Here is a 13,755-nt window from a genome sequence, read left to right as displayed (position 1 = left end):
TCCCGGTAGCCCTCTGCCAGGAATGTCCATGTATCTGGCCTTCATGCCTGTGCCGGAGAATTCAGTCCAAAACATCCTTATTTATCAAAGATATCCGGTGGAACAGGCAAATAATCATTTGTGCAGGCCCAGAGAGACGGCTGCTGCCACGTGAAAGGTTTTTGCCCTCACGGCCACTGTCCACACCCTTTCCCTAGTCCAGAGCAGAGAACAGGTTTTGTTTACCTACTTGTCTTATCTCCAAGGGCAACAGGGGTGGTCCTGGCCAGCCAGGCTTCGAGGGAGAGCAGGGTACCAGAGGTTCACAGGTCAGTATCCTGGCATGCCCCATGCCTTGTTGGTATTTCCCAGACCCTTGTCCCTTTGTTTTAAACTAAGGTGCTGGCCACACAACACAGGTCCTGCCTTTGGTGACAACCCTACAGTTTAGAGCACTCACCATATTGTGTAGTAAATTGAAAAACATTTTATTAACCCCAAAGGAGGCATTGCGGTCGCCCTCAATGGCTCTCTACCTTTGTTGCCCCCACCCCATCAACCCCCACTTGCTGCCCTCTAACTTTGTTATTTCTCACCCATGTCCCCTTACCCTCATAGATCCCCACACCTGTCACCCTAACTCCTGTCACCTTCAACCCTTATTGACCTCCATGCCCTATTCCCCCCACCCCAGTTGCCACTAATCCCTGTCACCCATCACCTTTACTGACCCCCACCTCTGGAACACCCCAACCCTGATACCCTCCGCCTCTGGCCAACACTGGAATTCCTGTTTTCATGGATTCACCTATTCTGAACATTTCATATAAATGGAATCACTCAATGGGTGGATCTTAATGTTTGGCTTCTTTCACTTAGTGTAGTTTTTCTGAACTCCAGACACGGTATAGCACGTGCCATAGTTTTATTGCTTTCAGTGTCTGAGTAATATTACAGCACATGGATGGAGAATAGTTTTTTCATTCGTTGGTTGCTTGGCATTTGAGTTCTTAGTAACTCTTTGGTTCCTGAAAATGGATTTCGTAGGCCCAGCTCAACAGCACTCACCTGTGACATGGCCTTTTACTCCACAGGGCCCACCTGGTCCCATTGGTCCACCAGGCCTGATTGGGGAACAAGGAATTCCTGGACCTCGGGTAGGCATCTGAGTGTGTGTGGGGGCTGATGGAGCTGGTGCAGGAGTGGCTGACAGTGTGGCGTCTGCAGGGGTCCCTCTGTGACCCTGTGGGCTTGAGTGGGTAGCACTGTTACTGAGTGCTTGGGACTTGTGGGTGAGACAGGTCACCCGTGACCCCTGATGGGGGTCAGTCAGGACTCTTGGTCTGGACAGTTGATGCTTCATTTGTGCCCTTCTCCTTGCCTTACAGGGCAGTGGGGGAACTGCTGGGGCTCCTGGAGAACGTGGCAGAACTGGTCCACTGGGGAGGAAGGTTTGTTTAGAGAACATAGAGCTTTGCCGAACCAGATGCTGCCACCTCCCTGCTGCCTGCCCCTTCCTCTGCCTCTTCCCCTGTGTGTCGATGTCACAAACACAACATCCACCCCGATTTTCTCCACTGTTCACACATGAATATTACAATTAGTGGCGGGGCAAGCCTTTAATTCTAGCACTCAGGAGGCAGAGGCAGGCGAATCTCTACAAATTTGAGACAAGCATGGTCTACACAGTGAGTTCCAGGACAGCCAGAACTATATAGAGGTAGATGCACAGTCTCTTTAGGTAACTCATGCCTGTAACCTCAGAGCCTGGTAGGAACCTGGAGCAGGAGGATTACTGTAAATTTGAGGCCAGCCTAGTCTACACAGGGAGACCATGCATAATATATATGTATATGTATATATACATATATATCTGAAATTTTAAAAAGTTAAAAAAATCTACATATGTATATATGTATATCTACCTATCTATCTATCTATCTATCTATCTATCTATCTATCTACCTACCTACCTACCTACCTATCCCGTGTGTGTTGTGTACATACCACACTGGGTATGGAAAAGTCATTGGACAATTTGGTGGGATTTGGTTCTCTTGTTCCACCGCACAGGATTCAGGGCTTGAACTCAGGCCTGGGCATCTTTACTTCCTGAGCCATTTCACCAGTCCCTGAATTTAGCATTTTAAAAATATGTATGTAACAGTACCTTTTTAATAAGGCATAACATGAAACTTTTATATATACATATAATAATAAGGTCAGAGAAATGGGCATTTCTTTTGTCTTGGGGACCCTTGAAACTCTCTCTTCTGGTTGAAATTTTTAACAAGTTGGTGTAAGCTATAGTCATCCCATAGTGCCCACTAGAACATTCTCCCCTTGCCTAAACTGCATGCCGGTACCTGTTATGCATTTATGCTCTGTCTCCCCACCCATCTATTCCCTACTGACCATGGGTCGTCACCCTATCATGACATGTGTGAAACAGCATGTGGCACTTGTCTTGTCTTCTCTGCTGCACTTATTACAATTAAAAACTGAACTCGTGGAAACCCTAAAAGGTGAAGTATGAGACCACGCCCCTGCATTGGACATCACTACCTCCAACATCAGCACAGCAGTTGTGGGGCTTAGGTCCCCATGAGTTGGCCTCCACTCAGTGTGTCATCCTTGTTTCCCCTGTATAGGGTGAGCCAGGAGAGCCAGGGCCGAAGGGAGGCATTGGGAACCGTGGACCCCGTGGTGAGACGGTAAGGCCACCCAGTACTTCCCTGGGGCTCACTGACTGTGATGACAGGGGCAGAAAGCAGGGACCAAGAGAGGCTTGCAGCTCCCTGCTTGAGTTTTCCTGAAGGTAATCATTCTTCCTGAAGACTCTGTGACACCAGATTATGATCCCCACTTTAAAATACTGATGTCTTTCCAACACGTTCCTTTTGTCATGGAATACTTCCAAGTGTTCACTCTGTATGCCCCACATAATGGTGGGCAGGGGCCTGGGGACACAGAGCCCTGGTGTTTGGAGGAGGGCTGTCTGGAATGGGTGGCAGGTTAGGGATTGGGGACTGGAGAGTAAGACCTAAGCACACACAGAAGACCCAGGATGTCTGAGAGGCTGACGTCTCCATTCCTGTTCTGAGGGAGACTCACGTGGACCTGAGCATCTCTACACTCATGCACTCGGGATAATGTGGTGTGGTACCTGCGAGGTGCCTGATGCAACGGCTCACAGTAACACTCTCTCTGTTCCTCTTAGGGAGATGATGGGAGAGACGGGATTGGCAGTGAAGGACGTATAGGCAAAAAAGTACGTATCTGCTAAAGTTTCAAGATGTCCCCATGGTTGAGAGTTGCCAAGGACAGCTTCTGCCATCTTGTATTAAAGTTGATTTTAGATGGCTTTAAGTTGGTACCCTATACTGAAGTGTTTATTGTCTTTCACAGGGAGAAAGAGGCTTCCCTGGGTACCCAGGACCAAAGGTGAGTGCCCCAAGTGATGGAGCATTAGCACTGCTTGGAGATAAGCCCAGGCCTTGCCATGAGCTGAAGTCAGAACATCTCAGCTTTAGTCTTGGGTCAGCCACTTATGACAGGGCCACACTGGCAAAGCCTAAGATGCTCCCTCCTGTATGGATGGAGTTGGCAGTGCTTATTGTCCATAGTGCTTGAGGTTATGTGGACAGTGGAAGAATCTGGGACCTGTAGATGCCATAACCCACTTGGCAGTAATGCCAGTGAAGAAGTAAACCCAGGCTCTTTGCAAATGGCACTATACACTGGAGTCACTTGTAGATGTGAACCTCTTAACTATTTGGGAAGTGTGGTCCTGATGCTTTGCTGGGGTCCTGTCTCAGGCCCCCTCCCAGCAGGACCTTCTGTTGTAGACCTTGATGTGTCACTTCTTGGCTCTCTTCCCAGGGTACCCCTGGTGAGCCAGGGGCAGATGGACCACCAGGACCCAAAGGCATCAGAGGCCGAAGGGTAAGTTTGCCCACTCCTTGTTGCAGCTGGCAATGAGCAGGCTCATGGCAAAGTGTTGGGATGTTGAGCCTTTTCAAAACCATCCTCTTCTTTCTCCACTTGATCGGCGGTGACAGCCCACATAGTAGAAGGTGATTTCAAGTTTCAAACCAGTGTCCTCCCAGCCCATTGTAGCTCTGTTCTGCACTGGCCTCCTTCAGCGGGGAGGGCCTGACAGTCCTTTCTTCAGCATATGCCTCAAAAGCCACAAGCCCATGTGTTCCCCCTTCCTGGTACCAGGGAGCCTTAGGACCCAGGCTGGATGGTGTCAGTCTTTGTAGTTCATCCTTGCCTCATCTATCCAGATGTGAGGGAGCAGGGCCTAATGAGGGGATACAGGTGGCATAGGAGCCTATAGCATCCCAGGCGGAGCCATGGCTGGGCTATGAGTTCCTCGTTCTCCAGTTGATGAGAGCCCTCTTACTCTAACTGTGATATATGTGACTGACAGTTGTTTTTAGCCCAAAGTGTAGTTAGTAACAATAATTACCCCGTTAATTTCATCGGTAAAGACAATCAATCTAGATCATGTTCAAACAATGAGCTCATGGTGTCCATGAGCCAGTCTAACTGATTGGCAGCTACGAATTCCCTCGGACACTCAGAGGAATTTTAGTGATGGTTTGGGACAATCATCTGCCTTGCCTGAGCCTGCCAGAGTGTGTGGGGTGGAGACTCAAAGAAAGTCTTTGGGGTCATTTATCATTACCCCTGAATTTTGGAGACAGTTGAGCCCTATTGTAGTCAGAGACTTCTCATGGTTATGGAGAAGGTTGGGATGGATTCCTCCTCCCACCATTCCAGCTATAGGAGCTAAGAATGTCCCATCTTCTACTTCCTCTAGGGAAATTCAGGACCTCCGGGGGTTGTTGGACAGAAGGGAGACCCTGGCTACCCTGGGCCATCTGTAAGTATCCATCCAGTTGCTAACACGTCACCGGGTGGAGGGAACTGCCATGGGTGATGTACTTCTGACCTCTGAAAACTTCAATCATCTTCTTGCCTCAAGCATGTCTCCTGCGTCTGCACTATCTGTTTATTAAACTGCCTCTTATTAACCATCCTTCTGATATTGCAATGGAGAAAAGCACAGTTGAGTTTTGAAATAATATACTTTGAAAAATGTTTTCTGGGTGCTGGGAATGTAGGTTACCGCAGAGCGTGTGCCTGCCATAAGCAAGAGCCTAGATTTTGTCCCTAGAACCATAACCAAGAAAACAAATAGCATTTTTTTTGTAGTGCTAGGAATTGAACCTAAGGCCCCATTCATATCAGGCAAATCCTCTACCACTGAGCTATAAATGTTTTATAGGCCATATTTATATGTGATCTATGAAATATAATATTTACATTCATAATTGATTACTATAGGTTTGTTGAGAGAGAGAGAGAGAGAGAGAGAGAGAGAGAGAGAGAGAGAGAGAGAGAGAGACGGGAGAGAGAGGAGGAGGGAGAGAGAGAGAGAGAGAGAGAGAGAAAGAGAGAGAGAGAGAGAGAGTTGTAGTACATTTACTTGTTTCTTGTAGAAGTTGCACAACTAGACCAAATCTGGGTTTGGGGAGCCCTTCCTTTGATTGTAAAATTCCCAAGTGAGCCACTGACTCATTGTTTAAAACCCATCAGCCACACTTTCCCTGGGGCCCTAGGAAGGATCTTTGGGATGGATACCACTGTTTCCTTATTTGGTTTGCCCCTCTACTGAAGTGCATGAGGTTCGAGAAAGAATGGACAGGATAATGTACGAGTTGGCCAACCACCCCTAGAAGGAAAAATTGAGGGGTTGGGTTGCTTAAAGGCAAGGGAAGAAGACTGGGCTGTGGAAGTGATGGGAGCAAAATGGAGGAGTGGGACAATTAATGGGGTGTGCTGCACTAGTTATTTCAGGTTAGTAGCCTAGAGAAACTTCAGGGAGATAGCCAAGTAGCCCACAAAGCCTGACCATCAGGATGACAAAAGAAAACACAAAAGCCAGGAGTCAGGAGTCTGTTACTGGAGCCTATAGGGACAGAATCTTGTTGAGACAAGGTATTTTGACATGGAGGGGACAATGCGATTCCTTATCTTGGCTTCCTCAGGGGCCAGGCTGTCTATAACAAGCTTTCTAAAAGAAGTTGTGTTCTCAGGAGAAGCTGTGCTTATTGCCAAGAGTAGTCGAGAGGGGCCCAAAGGATTGTGGTTAACTTCATGAATTATATAGACGAACAAGCTTCTAGGCATGCAGAGTGGCGCTTCCTCAAAGCCAGCTCACTTCCTAGGGAGAACACTCTGTCTTCAAAAGTGTCTTCTGTTAAGTAGTGGGATCAAATCTAGATGAAGGGGCAGTGGAGGCTCAAGGCCATGCGGTGTCTATCATGTCCCGTCATAATCCTATGGCTCAAGAATGCTTTTTGTTTTTATTTTTCTCTTTATTACGCTTCTTAACCCACATCCATTGTAGAGGCTATTGGGGTTCACTGGGACATTTCCACATGTGTACGTATCATGATTTGATTGTGCCCACCCTCTCTTCCCCCAGCCCTCCCCTTCCAAGGCTACATCACACACATCTGCTTCCTCTCTCAGACTTTTCCTTGCTTGGTTTTACAGGGTCACAAGGGCAACCGAGGCGACTCCGTTGATGTAAGTAGTACCCTCAGAGAGAACTGTTGTCCTATGTGCCTGTTACCTGCTCTTCCTAACACTTCAGTTTCCCTTCACAGCAATGCGCCCTCATCCAAAGCATCAAAGACAAATGCCGTAAGTAGTCACCCTTCTGTCACCTGTGATGAGTCATATTTTTACACTCGCCATTCTTACTAGGCAGACCCGGCTTTCATCTCTTCTTCTCTGTTTCCTTTATAGCTTGTTGCTATGGTGAGTACTGGCGATTTCGTATTCTCCGGAGGAGAGAAGGCTCATGGGCGGTGAGTAGAGCTTATCTCTGAAACCCCATTTTCCACAGGGCCCCTGGAGTGCCCTGTCTTCCCAACAGAACTTGCCTTTGCTCTGGACACCTCTGAAGGAGTCACTCAGGACACCTTCAACCGGATGCGAGATGTGATCCTGAGCATTGTGGGAGATCTGACCATCGCTGAGAGTAACTGTCCGAGGGGTGCCCGAGTGGCTGTGGTCACCTATAATAATGAGGTGACCACAGAGATCCGGTTCGCTGACGCCAAGAAGAAGTCTGCCCTCTTGGACAGTATTGACAATCTCCAAGTGATCCTGACATCTAAGCAGCAGAGCCTGGAGACCGCAATGTCATTTGTGGCCAGGAATACATTTAAACGTGTGCGGAATGGGTTCCTGGTGAGGAAAGTGGCCATTTTCTTCAGCAACAAGCCCACAAGAGCATCCCCCCAGCTCCGAGAGGCTGTACTCAAGCTTTCGGATGCAGGGATCACACCTTTGTTTCTTACAAGCCAAGAGGACCGACAGCTCATCAATGCCTTGCAGGTCTGTGCTTTGTGCCTTGGTGCCCTCCTCCCTCTCATATTTGAGAAAGCTCTAGGGAATGCCATGTTGTATCCATGAAGAATCTGTGTCTTCTGGCTTCTGAAAGGCTCTAGTGGGGTTGAGATGATTGAGACCTCTGGTGTAGGGCAGCCTATTGTCTCAGCATCTGGGCCAACATGCGGGTGTCTCTAACTTACCCCTCCAAGTCCAACCATGCTGGTAGTTCTGGTCAGGTAGCAAGGCTCTGTGTTCTTGTTGGTCAAGTAGAGGCTATTGGTGTGGATGGATTCTGTGTCTCGGTGGAGTGGGAGAGTTCTGGCTCCTCACCAAGTGACTTGATTTGAGTTTCATATGACCCAGTCCTGGGCATTCCTATAACACATTGCTAACTGTTTGACTTCCATTGCTGCCTTATGGGTAAGAGGATCTTATGGTTAGTGAGGCCTCAAGTATGGAGGGGCTTGCTGGGACACTAGACTCTGAGGCCCGTGTACTGGATACAGGTCACCCGACTCTGTTCTGGAGGAGACTCTCCCAGAGCTGGCCATGGGCACCCACAGCCTCTCAGTGAGGTCTTCAAAATATGCCTGGCCTCAGGAGCCCCATCCCTACGCATCCCTTTCCTTAGCTAGGGCCCCAGGACAGCTTACTCAGAGAGGACGTATCCTTATCTCACTTGTGTGTTTCATTGTGACTGCCCAGTAATGTTTATCCAGAGCCATTTTAAACAACATCAGTCAAGACACATGGGCAATAGATACAAAGGACAGGAGCCCTTGGCCAGAATTAGCTGTCCTTAGTCCCCATCACCCCCTGCCTTACAGCAATGGCATGCGATCCCTGTTTGTGTCTTGTGTTTCTCTCTTGTGAGGTGAGGATGGGTGATCTGGCCTTTGGGTCTTGCCAGTTGGGCTCACCACTTTCTGTCAGCAAAGCTATGGTTCAATCAGTGCCACCGTCCCTCTGTGTTCATTCTGCCATACATACTGTAGCCTGGTTTGCGAGTCAAACACTGGGTTTGGAGTTCAGCATTACATCTGGGCTTCCAGCCACGAGTTCTTGTGAGGGAACATTTTTGTTCGTCTTACTTGCTGTGAGTGGAGTGACCCAGAAGCACATGAAGTTGCAGAGATCAGAAAGGAATTCCCTGCTGAGGTCATAGCAGCTACTCATTCCAAGGATGCTGCATGCCCATCACTGTGATGGACAGGACCTTTTCATATATTCTTGTTTGCCTTGTCACTGTCTAAACTGGAGAGAGTAGGGAAGGAACAGATCAGTCTTTGTTAGCTGCTGCCGTTGCTAAAACCACCACCATGATGTTTTCTTCCCCACTGCTTGTCAGGGATGGACCTGGACACTTTGCTTAGCGTCCAGTTCATCATCTAAGCAACCAGAGTCCAAACGATAAGTTGCCGTGCTGTGGGGAAGTTTATCTTATTGAGTTTGTCCTGTTGTGATTGTGTATTTGCTCCTCCTTGCGTGTGTACATCCCAACATCTCCCTTTGTCTAAACCAGATCAATAACACAGCAGTGGGGCATGCCCTGGTTCTGCCTGCAAGGAGGGATCTCACAGACTTCCTGAAGAATGTCCTTACCTGCCATGTTTGCTTGGGTAAGCTGTTCACCTGGGGCATGGGGATCTGTCAAGCCATAGCCACTGAAGTATGACTATGGGGGGGCATTGGAACAAAGAGCAATGATACATCTAAAGAGCGCGAGTTGACTTGAGACTCAAGGCTCTCTATATTTACTAGTGTAAAGGCCACTCAAGGACGTTCTCTCTTGGAATCCAGAGTCTTCATGTTTGGCTTAGAAGTATTTTTAGAACATATTTCTTTAAGGAGTAGTGAATGACAAGAGTGTTTTAGTTTCACGGAGCACTACAAAGACATTAGGTCACTGGCAAGCTTCATCTAGTGAAATGAGGGGACAAAAGCTGACATTTGGCCACAACGATGGCAGTGAGGCATAGTCTAAGTATGCATAACAGCTGCCTCAAGCTGGTAATTCTTCTGCCTCAGCCTCCCAAGTATCTAGATTCTAAGTGTGCATCATTCTTCCCAGTGAAGATCCATCTCCTGTGATGATTGCAGCCGCCTGACTCCCAGAAGGTTGGGACGTTGTAGGAACCACCAGGTAATGGGTTGCTTTGCTTTTTTTCCCCTAGACATTTGCAATATCGACCCATCCTGTGGATTTGGCAACTGGAGGCCTTCCTTCAGGGACCGGAGGGCAGCGGGCAGTGATGTGGACATAGACCTGGCTTTCATCTTGGACAGCTCAGAGGCTACCACTCTGTTCCAGTTCAACGAGATGAAGAGGTATATAGGCTACGTGGTCAGACAGCTGGACCTGAGCCCAGACCCCAAGGCCTCCCAGCACTTTGCCAGAGTGGCTGTGGTGCAGCAGGCAACCTATGAGTCTGTGGACAATGCCAGTGTGCCACCCGTGAAGGTGGAATTCTCACTGACGGACTATGGTGCCAAGGAAAAGCTGTTAGACTTCCTTAGCAGGAGGATGACCCAGCTGCAGGGAACCATGGGCCTGGGTAATGCCATTGAATACACCATAGAGAACGTCTTTGAAAGTGCACCAAACCCACGGGACCTCAAAATTGTGGTGCTGATGTTGACTGGTGAGATGCAGAGGCAGCAGCTGGAGGAGGCCCAGAGAGCTATTCTGCAGGCCAAGTGCAAGGGCTACTTCTTCGTGGTTCTGGGCATCGGCAGGAAGGTGAATGTCAAGGAGGTGTACAGCTTTGCCAGTGAGCCCAGTGATGTCTTCTTCAAATTTGTGGACAAGTCAACTGAGCTCAACGAGGAGCCGCTGCTGCGCTTTGGGAGGCTGCTCCCTTCCTTCCTCAGCAGTAAGTCCTGTGCTACATGTGATGTGTTCTGGCTGTGTCCCTTACTCTCAGATCACAAGTCACGAAAAAATACATCTACGTGCTGATGTGAACTTGTTCATTGATTCAACAAATACACACACACACACACACACACACACACACACACACGCATGCGTGCATGCACATACACACACGTACACATTATATACATATGCCTACCCTGTGCCTTGAGTTAGGAGCTGGAGTCAACAGGGCACACATTAGACAATATCCCTGGTCCTCCTTCACTCACCTATTCTGCCCATTTGACCAGTACTTTCTATCCATAAGGCACTGATGGTGTTCCAGTACTTTCTATCCATAAGGCACTGATAGTGTTCCAAAAAGTTCACAACTAGGGTTGCAAATGGGCCAAACACATACTGACTATGCATGGCCTAGCATGCTGGTGTGCCAATAAAGAAGCTTACCCTGTCAGGAGTATTGAAGGAAGCTTCTAGAAGTGGTTGCATTGATTTGGGATTTGCTCTCCTCTGGGTGGAACACACCTTCCCTCTTATTTCTTCCTCCGTTATTTCAGCAGCTGCTCTGCATATATTTTAAAAACCGATTTTCAACAGTTCTACCTTCGGACACTAGACTCAGGGCATCAGTTATGTGGCTTATGGGTCATTTGTTTCTGTATCTGTGGTCTCTGGAGACTGCGTGCTCCCTAGGGACAGTTCAGGCCTGGCACCGCTCACAGTGAATAAACACAGGGCACATATCAAATGAGGGAGGTCTATGAAATATAAGAAAGCATGTCCATGCTGAATAGTCATCACTCAAGAGAAAGCTGATGACCACGAGCGACACAGCATTCACGTTATGAAGGAGTGCCTACAAAGCATTATGGGAAAGATGGGGAGTAAAGGTGAACCTCAGCTTTACCCAGGGATCCATGCTTCTGTCATTGGAGGAGTAAGCAAGAATGTACCCAACAAAGCATTCAGAGAAGACTGGACATAACTGGGTTATAGTTTGATGGAACTTGTTATACTTAGAGTTTCATCTATTTTGGTCTACTCTCTCACACTGAGGGCATGTTATATTTAACTGGATCACCCAAGTACCTATGTAACTAACTCATCAACACTAATTTCAATTTCCATATGATTCACATAAAGTTGATTTTTCCCTGTCTAGGTGAAAATGCATTCTATCTGCCTCCAGATATCAGGAAACAGTGTGATTGGTTCCAAGGGGACCAACCAGTGAAGAATGGTGTGAAGTCTGGTCACAAACAGATGTAAGTAATTAGATCTGTCATACCAAATACCATAGCACTAGAGTGGCTATAGAGGCTCTTGAACCAATCCTTAGCTTGATGGATGGAGACGTTGAGATATAGAAATACGACTTCCCTAAAATAATGTGAGTTCTTAAACATTTTTTGTGTTTGTTATCTTCTGCTGCACAATGTAATACCCAAAATTTAGAGACTTAAAACAAGAATAATCTGAAATCCTATGGGTTAGAAATTTCTGTCTGGGTTCAGCTGGGTGGTCTATCTTTTCTTCTTTCTTTTCTTTTGCTTGACCTTTTTTTTTTTTTTTTTTTCCTGAGACAGGATTTCTCTGTATAGCCTTGACTGTCCTGGACTCACTTTGTAGACCAGGCTGGCCTTTAACTCACAGAGATCTGCCTGCCTCTGCCTCCCGAGTGCTGGGATTAAAGAAAGGTGTGCGCGTCACCATGCCTGGCTTTCTTATCCTCTTTTATGTTCATGACAATATGTTTCTCAGCTATGGACAGGCTGGTCTAGCCTGGTCTTAGATGGGAGGATTCATCTCTGCTCCACATGACTTCTCATTTTCCAGTGGCCTAACCTGGGCTTGTTCACAAGTTTATCAGGATGATTTTCATGAGAAAAGGATTAAATATAAGTTCTCTTGAACCAAGCCTAGCACATTTTATGGGTCAAATATGCCCAAAGCCTAGATTTTAAGTGTGGCAAGTGTGGGCTGAGGTGAGCACCTGCTATGTTGCCTTATGCATTCCTTTCCCCCTTCTTCCTCCTCCACCACCCTCCCTCTTTTTTCTTTTTGACTTTTTGAGACATGGTCTTACTGTGTAGTCCATGCTGGCCTAGAATTTACTTTTTATCTCAGGCTTGTCTCAAACTCATGGCAGATATTTCTCATGTGCTAAGATTACAAGTGTGAGCCACCTAACATAATGGTACAAACAAATAATATTGATTTTATTTGATTTTGGTGTACATGAGTCCGTTAGTTGTTTAAATGAGAACACTGTTAAACATTTATTCTCCCTTAATTTTCCATAATTTCTTATCAATTGGTAATAGGATATCAGATTTGTTTATAATTAATGTAATCATTTTAATAATTCTACTTTAATATGTTGTTCAATATTTTCTTAGTAGTAGATTCTAAAAGTAATAAATGTTGAATATATAATATTATATAAAGTCTACAGAAACCAGTATCTTCACGTTGCTAATACAGCAAATTTCCTGTATATCATAGGGTTATGTCTCTCTATTTCATATAGCATGTAAAAATATGGGTACAGGTAATGCTTGATTTGTTTTTAACAGAAACACTCCATATATTGTTAATTCAAGTCTTACGACCAAAGTTGTGACCACAATGAAGCCAGTGACAACAACCAAACCAACAGCAATTGTAAATCTGCCACCTGCTAATCCAGCCCTTGCTAAGCCAGTCCATGTTCAGCCAGTCCATGTTCAGCCAGCCCCTGCTAAGTCAGACCCTATTAAGCCAGCTCCTGCTAAACCAGCCCCTGCTAAGCCAGCCCCTGCTAAGCAAGTCCATGCTCAGCCAGTCCCTGTTCAGCCAGCCCCTGCTAAGCCAGCCCCTGCTAAACCAATCCCTGCTCAGCCAGTCCGTGCTCAACCAGCTGCTGCTAAGCCAGCAGCTGCTGCTCACTCAACCCCTGCTCAACCAATGCATGCTCAGTCAGCCCCAGCTCAGCCAGTCTTTGCTAAATCAGCTGCTGTGAAGCTAACCTCTGCCAACAAGCCTGTGGCAGCAAAATCTGTGGCTGCGAACACAGCCACAGTCAGACCTGCAGCCGCAGCGAAGCCAGCAGCGGCGAAGCCTGCAGCAGCGAGACCCCTTGCTGCAGCTGCGAGGCCAGTTGCTACCAAGCCAGAGGTCCCCAGGCCCCAGACCAAATCAACTGCCACCAAGCCAGCCACGACTAAGCCCATGGGTAAGAAATCCTGCTTAGAACCCATCCTTCATGCCCACATTTACCACTCTAAGGATGTAGCCCTGGAAGCCTGTTTGCAGGGTAGGCTGCCGTTCCAAGGTTGGCATAGCGAGATGATAGATTTTAGAAGATGCTAGCCACAGCATTGGATTGTCCACACGCCACTTTTGCTTTTCTCTGTATCTTTTAAAAATATATATATTTTATTAATTTATTCATATTACCTCTCAATTGTTATCCCATCCCTTGTATCCTCCCATTCCTCCCT

At 47.1% G+C, this 13,755-nt stretch overlaps 3 protein-coding genes across 3 annotated transcripts; all 3 read left to right on the top strand.

Annotated features, from left to right (window-relative positions):
- The first annotated feature begins 22 nt into the window (after positions 1-22).
- On the top strand, positions 23-6,723 carry LOC127196078 (collagen alpha-3(VI) chain-like). Its single transcript, XM_051153668.1, has 11 exons — positions 23-106; positions 198-308; positions 1,074-1,136; positions 1,368-1,430; positions 2,631-2,693; positions 3,200-3,250; positions 3,388-3,423; positions 3,862-3,924; positions 4,808-4,870; positions 6,550-6,582; positions 6,663-6,723. The coding sequence occupies exons 1-11, from the start codon at positions 23-25 to the stop codon at positions 6,705-6,707; spliced, it is 675 nt and encodes a 224-aa protein (XP_051009625.1). The 3' UTR covers positions 6,708-6,723.
- Positions 6,724-6,856: 133 nt separating this feature from the next.
- On the top strand, positions 6,857-11,551 carry LOC127196528 (collagen alpha-3(VI) chain-like). Its single transcript, XM_051154312.1, has 4 exons — positions 6,857-7,398; positions 8,918-9,014; positions 9,570-10,268; positions 11,436-11,551. The coding sequence occupies exons 1-4, from the start codon at positions 6,991-6,993 to the stop codon at positions 11,540-11,542; spliced, it is 1,311 nt and encodes a 436-aa protein (XP_051010269.1). The 5' UTR covers positions 6,857-6,990; the 3' UTR covers positions 11,543-11,551.
- Positions 11,552-12,808: 1,257 nt separating this feature from the next.
- On the top strand, positions 12,809-13,639 carry LOC127196531 (uncharacterized). Its single transcript, XM_051154317.1, has one exon. It carries the CDS (start codon positions 12,902-12,904, stop codon positions 13,622-13,624), a length of 723 nt encoding a protein of 240 aa, XP_051010274.1. The 5' UTR covers positions 12,809-12,901; the 3' UTR covers positions 13,625-13,639.
- Positions 13,640-13,755: the final 116 nt, after the last annotated feature.

Source organism: Acomys russatus, chromosome 12 (assembly GCF_903995435.1).
Source record: "Acomys russatus chromosome 12, mAcoRus1.1, whole genome shotgun sequence".
Classification (NCBI taxonomy): domain Eukaryota; kingdom Metazoa; phylum Chordata; class Mammalia; order Rodentia; family Muridae; genus Acomys; species Acomys russatus.
Note: the sequence above shows the minus strand (reverse complement) of the source record. Positions and strands in the feature narration are given on the sequence as shown.

What these genes read in the sequence shown, in the direction of transcription:
- LOC127196528 (XM_051154312.1), top strand. Translation starts at nt 6,991, where the DNA reads ATGCGAGATGTGATCCTGAGCATTGTGGGAGATCTGACCATCGCTGAG. An exon ending in AGCTCATCAATGCCTTGCAG is followed by an intron (nt 7,399 to 8,917) that starts GTCTGTGCTTTG and finishes TGTCTAAACCAG; the next exon opens with ATCAATAACACAGCAGTGGG. An exon ending in GCTCCCTTCCTTCCTCAGCA is followed by an intron (nt 10,269 to 11,435) that starts GTAAGTCCTGTG and finishes TTCCCTGTCTAG; the next exon opens with GTGAAAATGCATTCTATCTG.
- LOC127196531 (XM_051154317.1), top strand. Translation starts at nt 12,902, where the DNA reads ATGAAGCCAGTGACAACAACCAAACCAACAGCAATTGTAAATCTGCCA.
- LOC127196078 (XM_051153668.1), top strand. Translation starts at nt 23, where the DNA reads ATGTCCATGTATCTGGCCTTCATGCCTGTGCCGGAGAATTCAGTCCAA. An exon ending in AAGGAATTCCTGGACCTCGG is followed by an intron (nt 1,137 to 1,367) that starts GTAGGCATCTGA and finishes CTTGCCTTACAG; the next exon opens with GGCAGTGGGGGAACTGCTGG. An exon ending in AAGGACGTATAGGCAAAAAA is followed by an intron (nt 3,251 to 3,387) that starts GTACGTATCTGC and finishes TGTCTTTCACAG; the next exon opens with GGAGAAAGAGGCTTCCCTGG.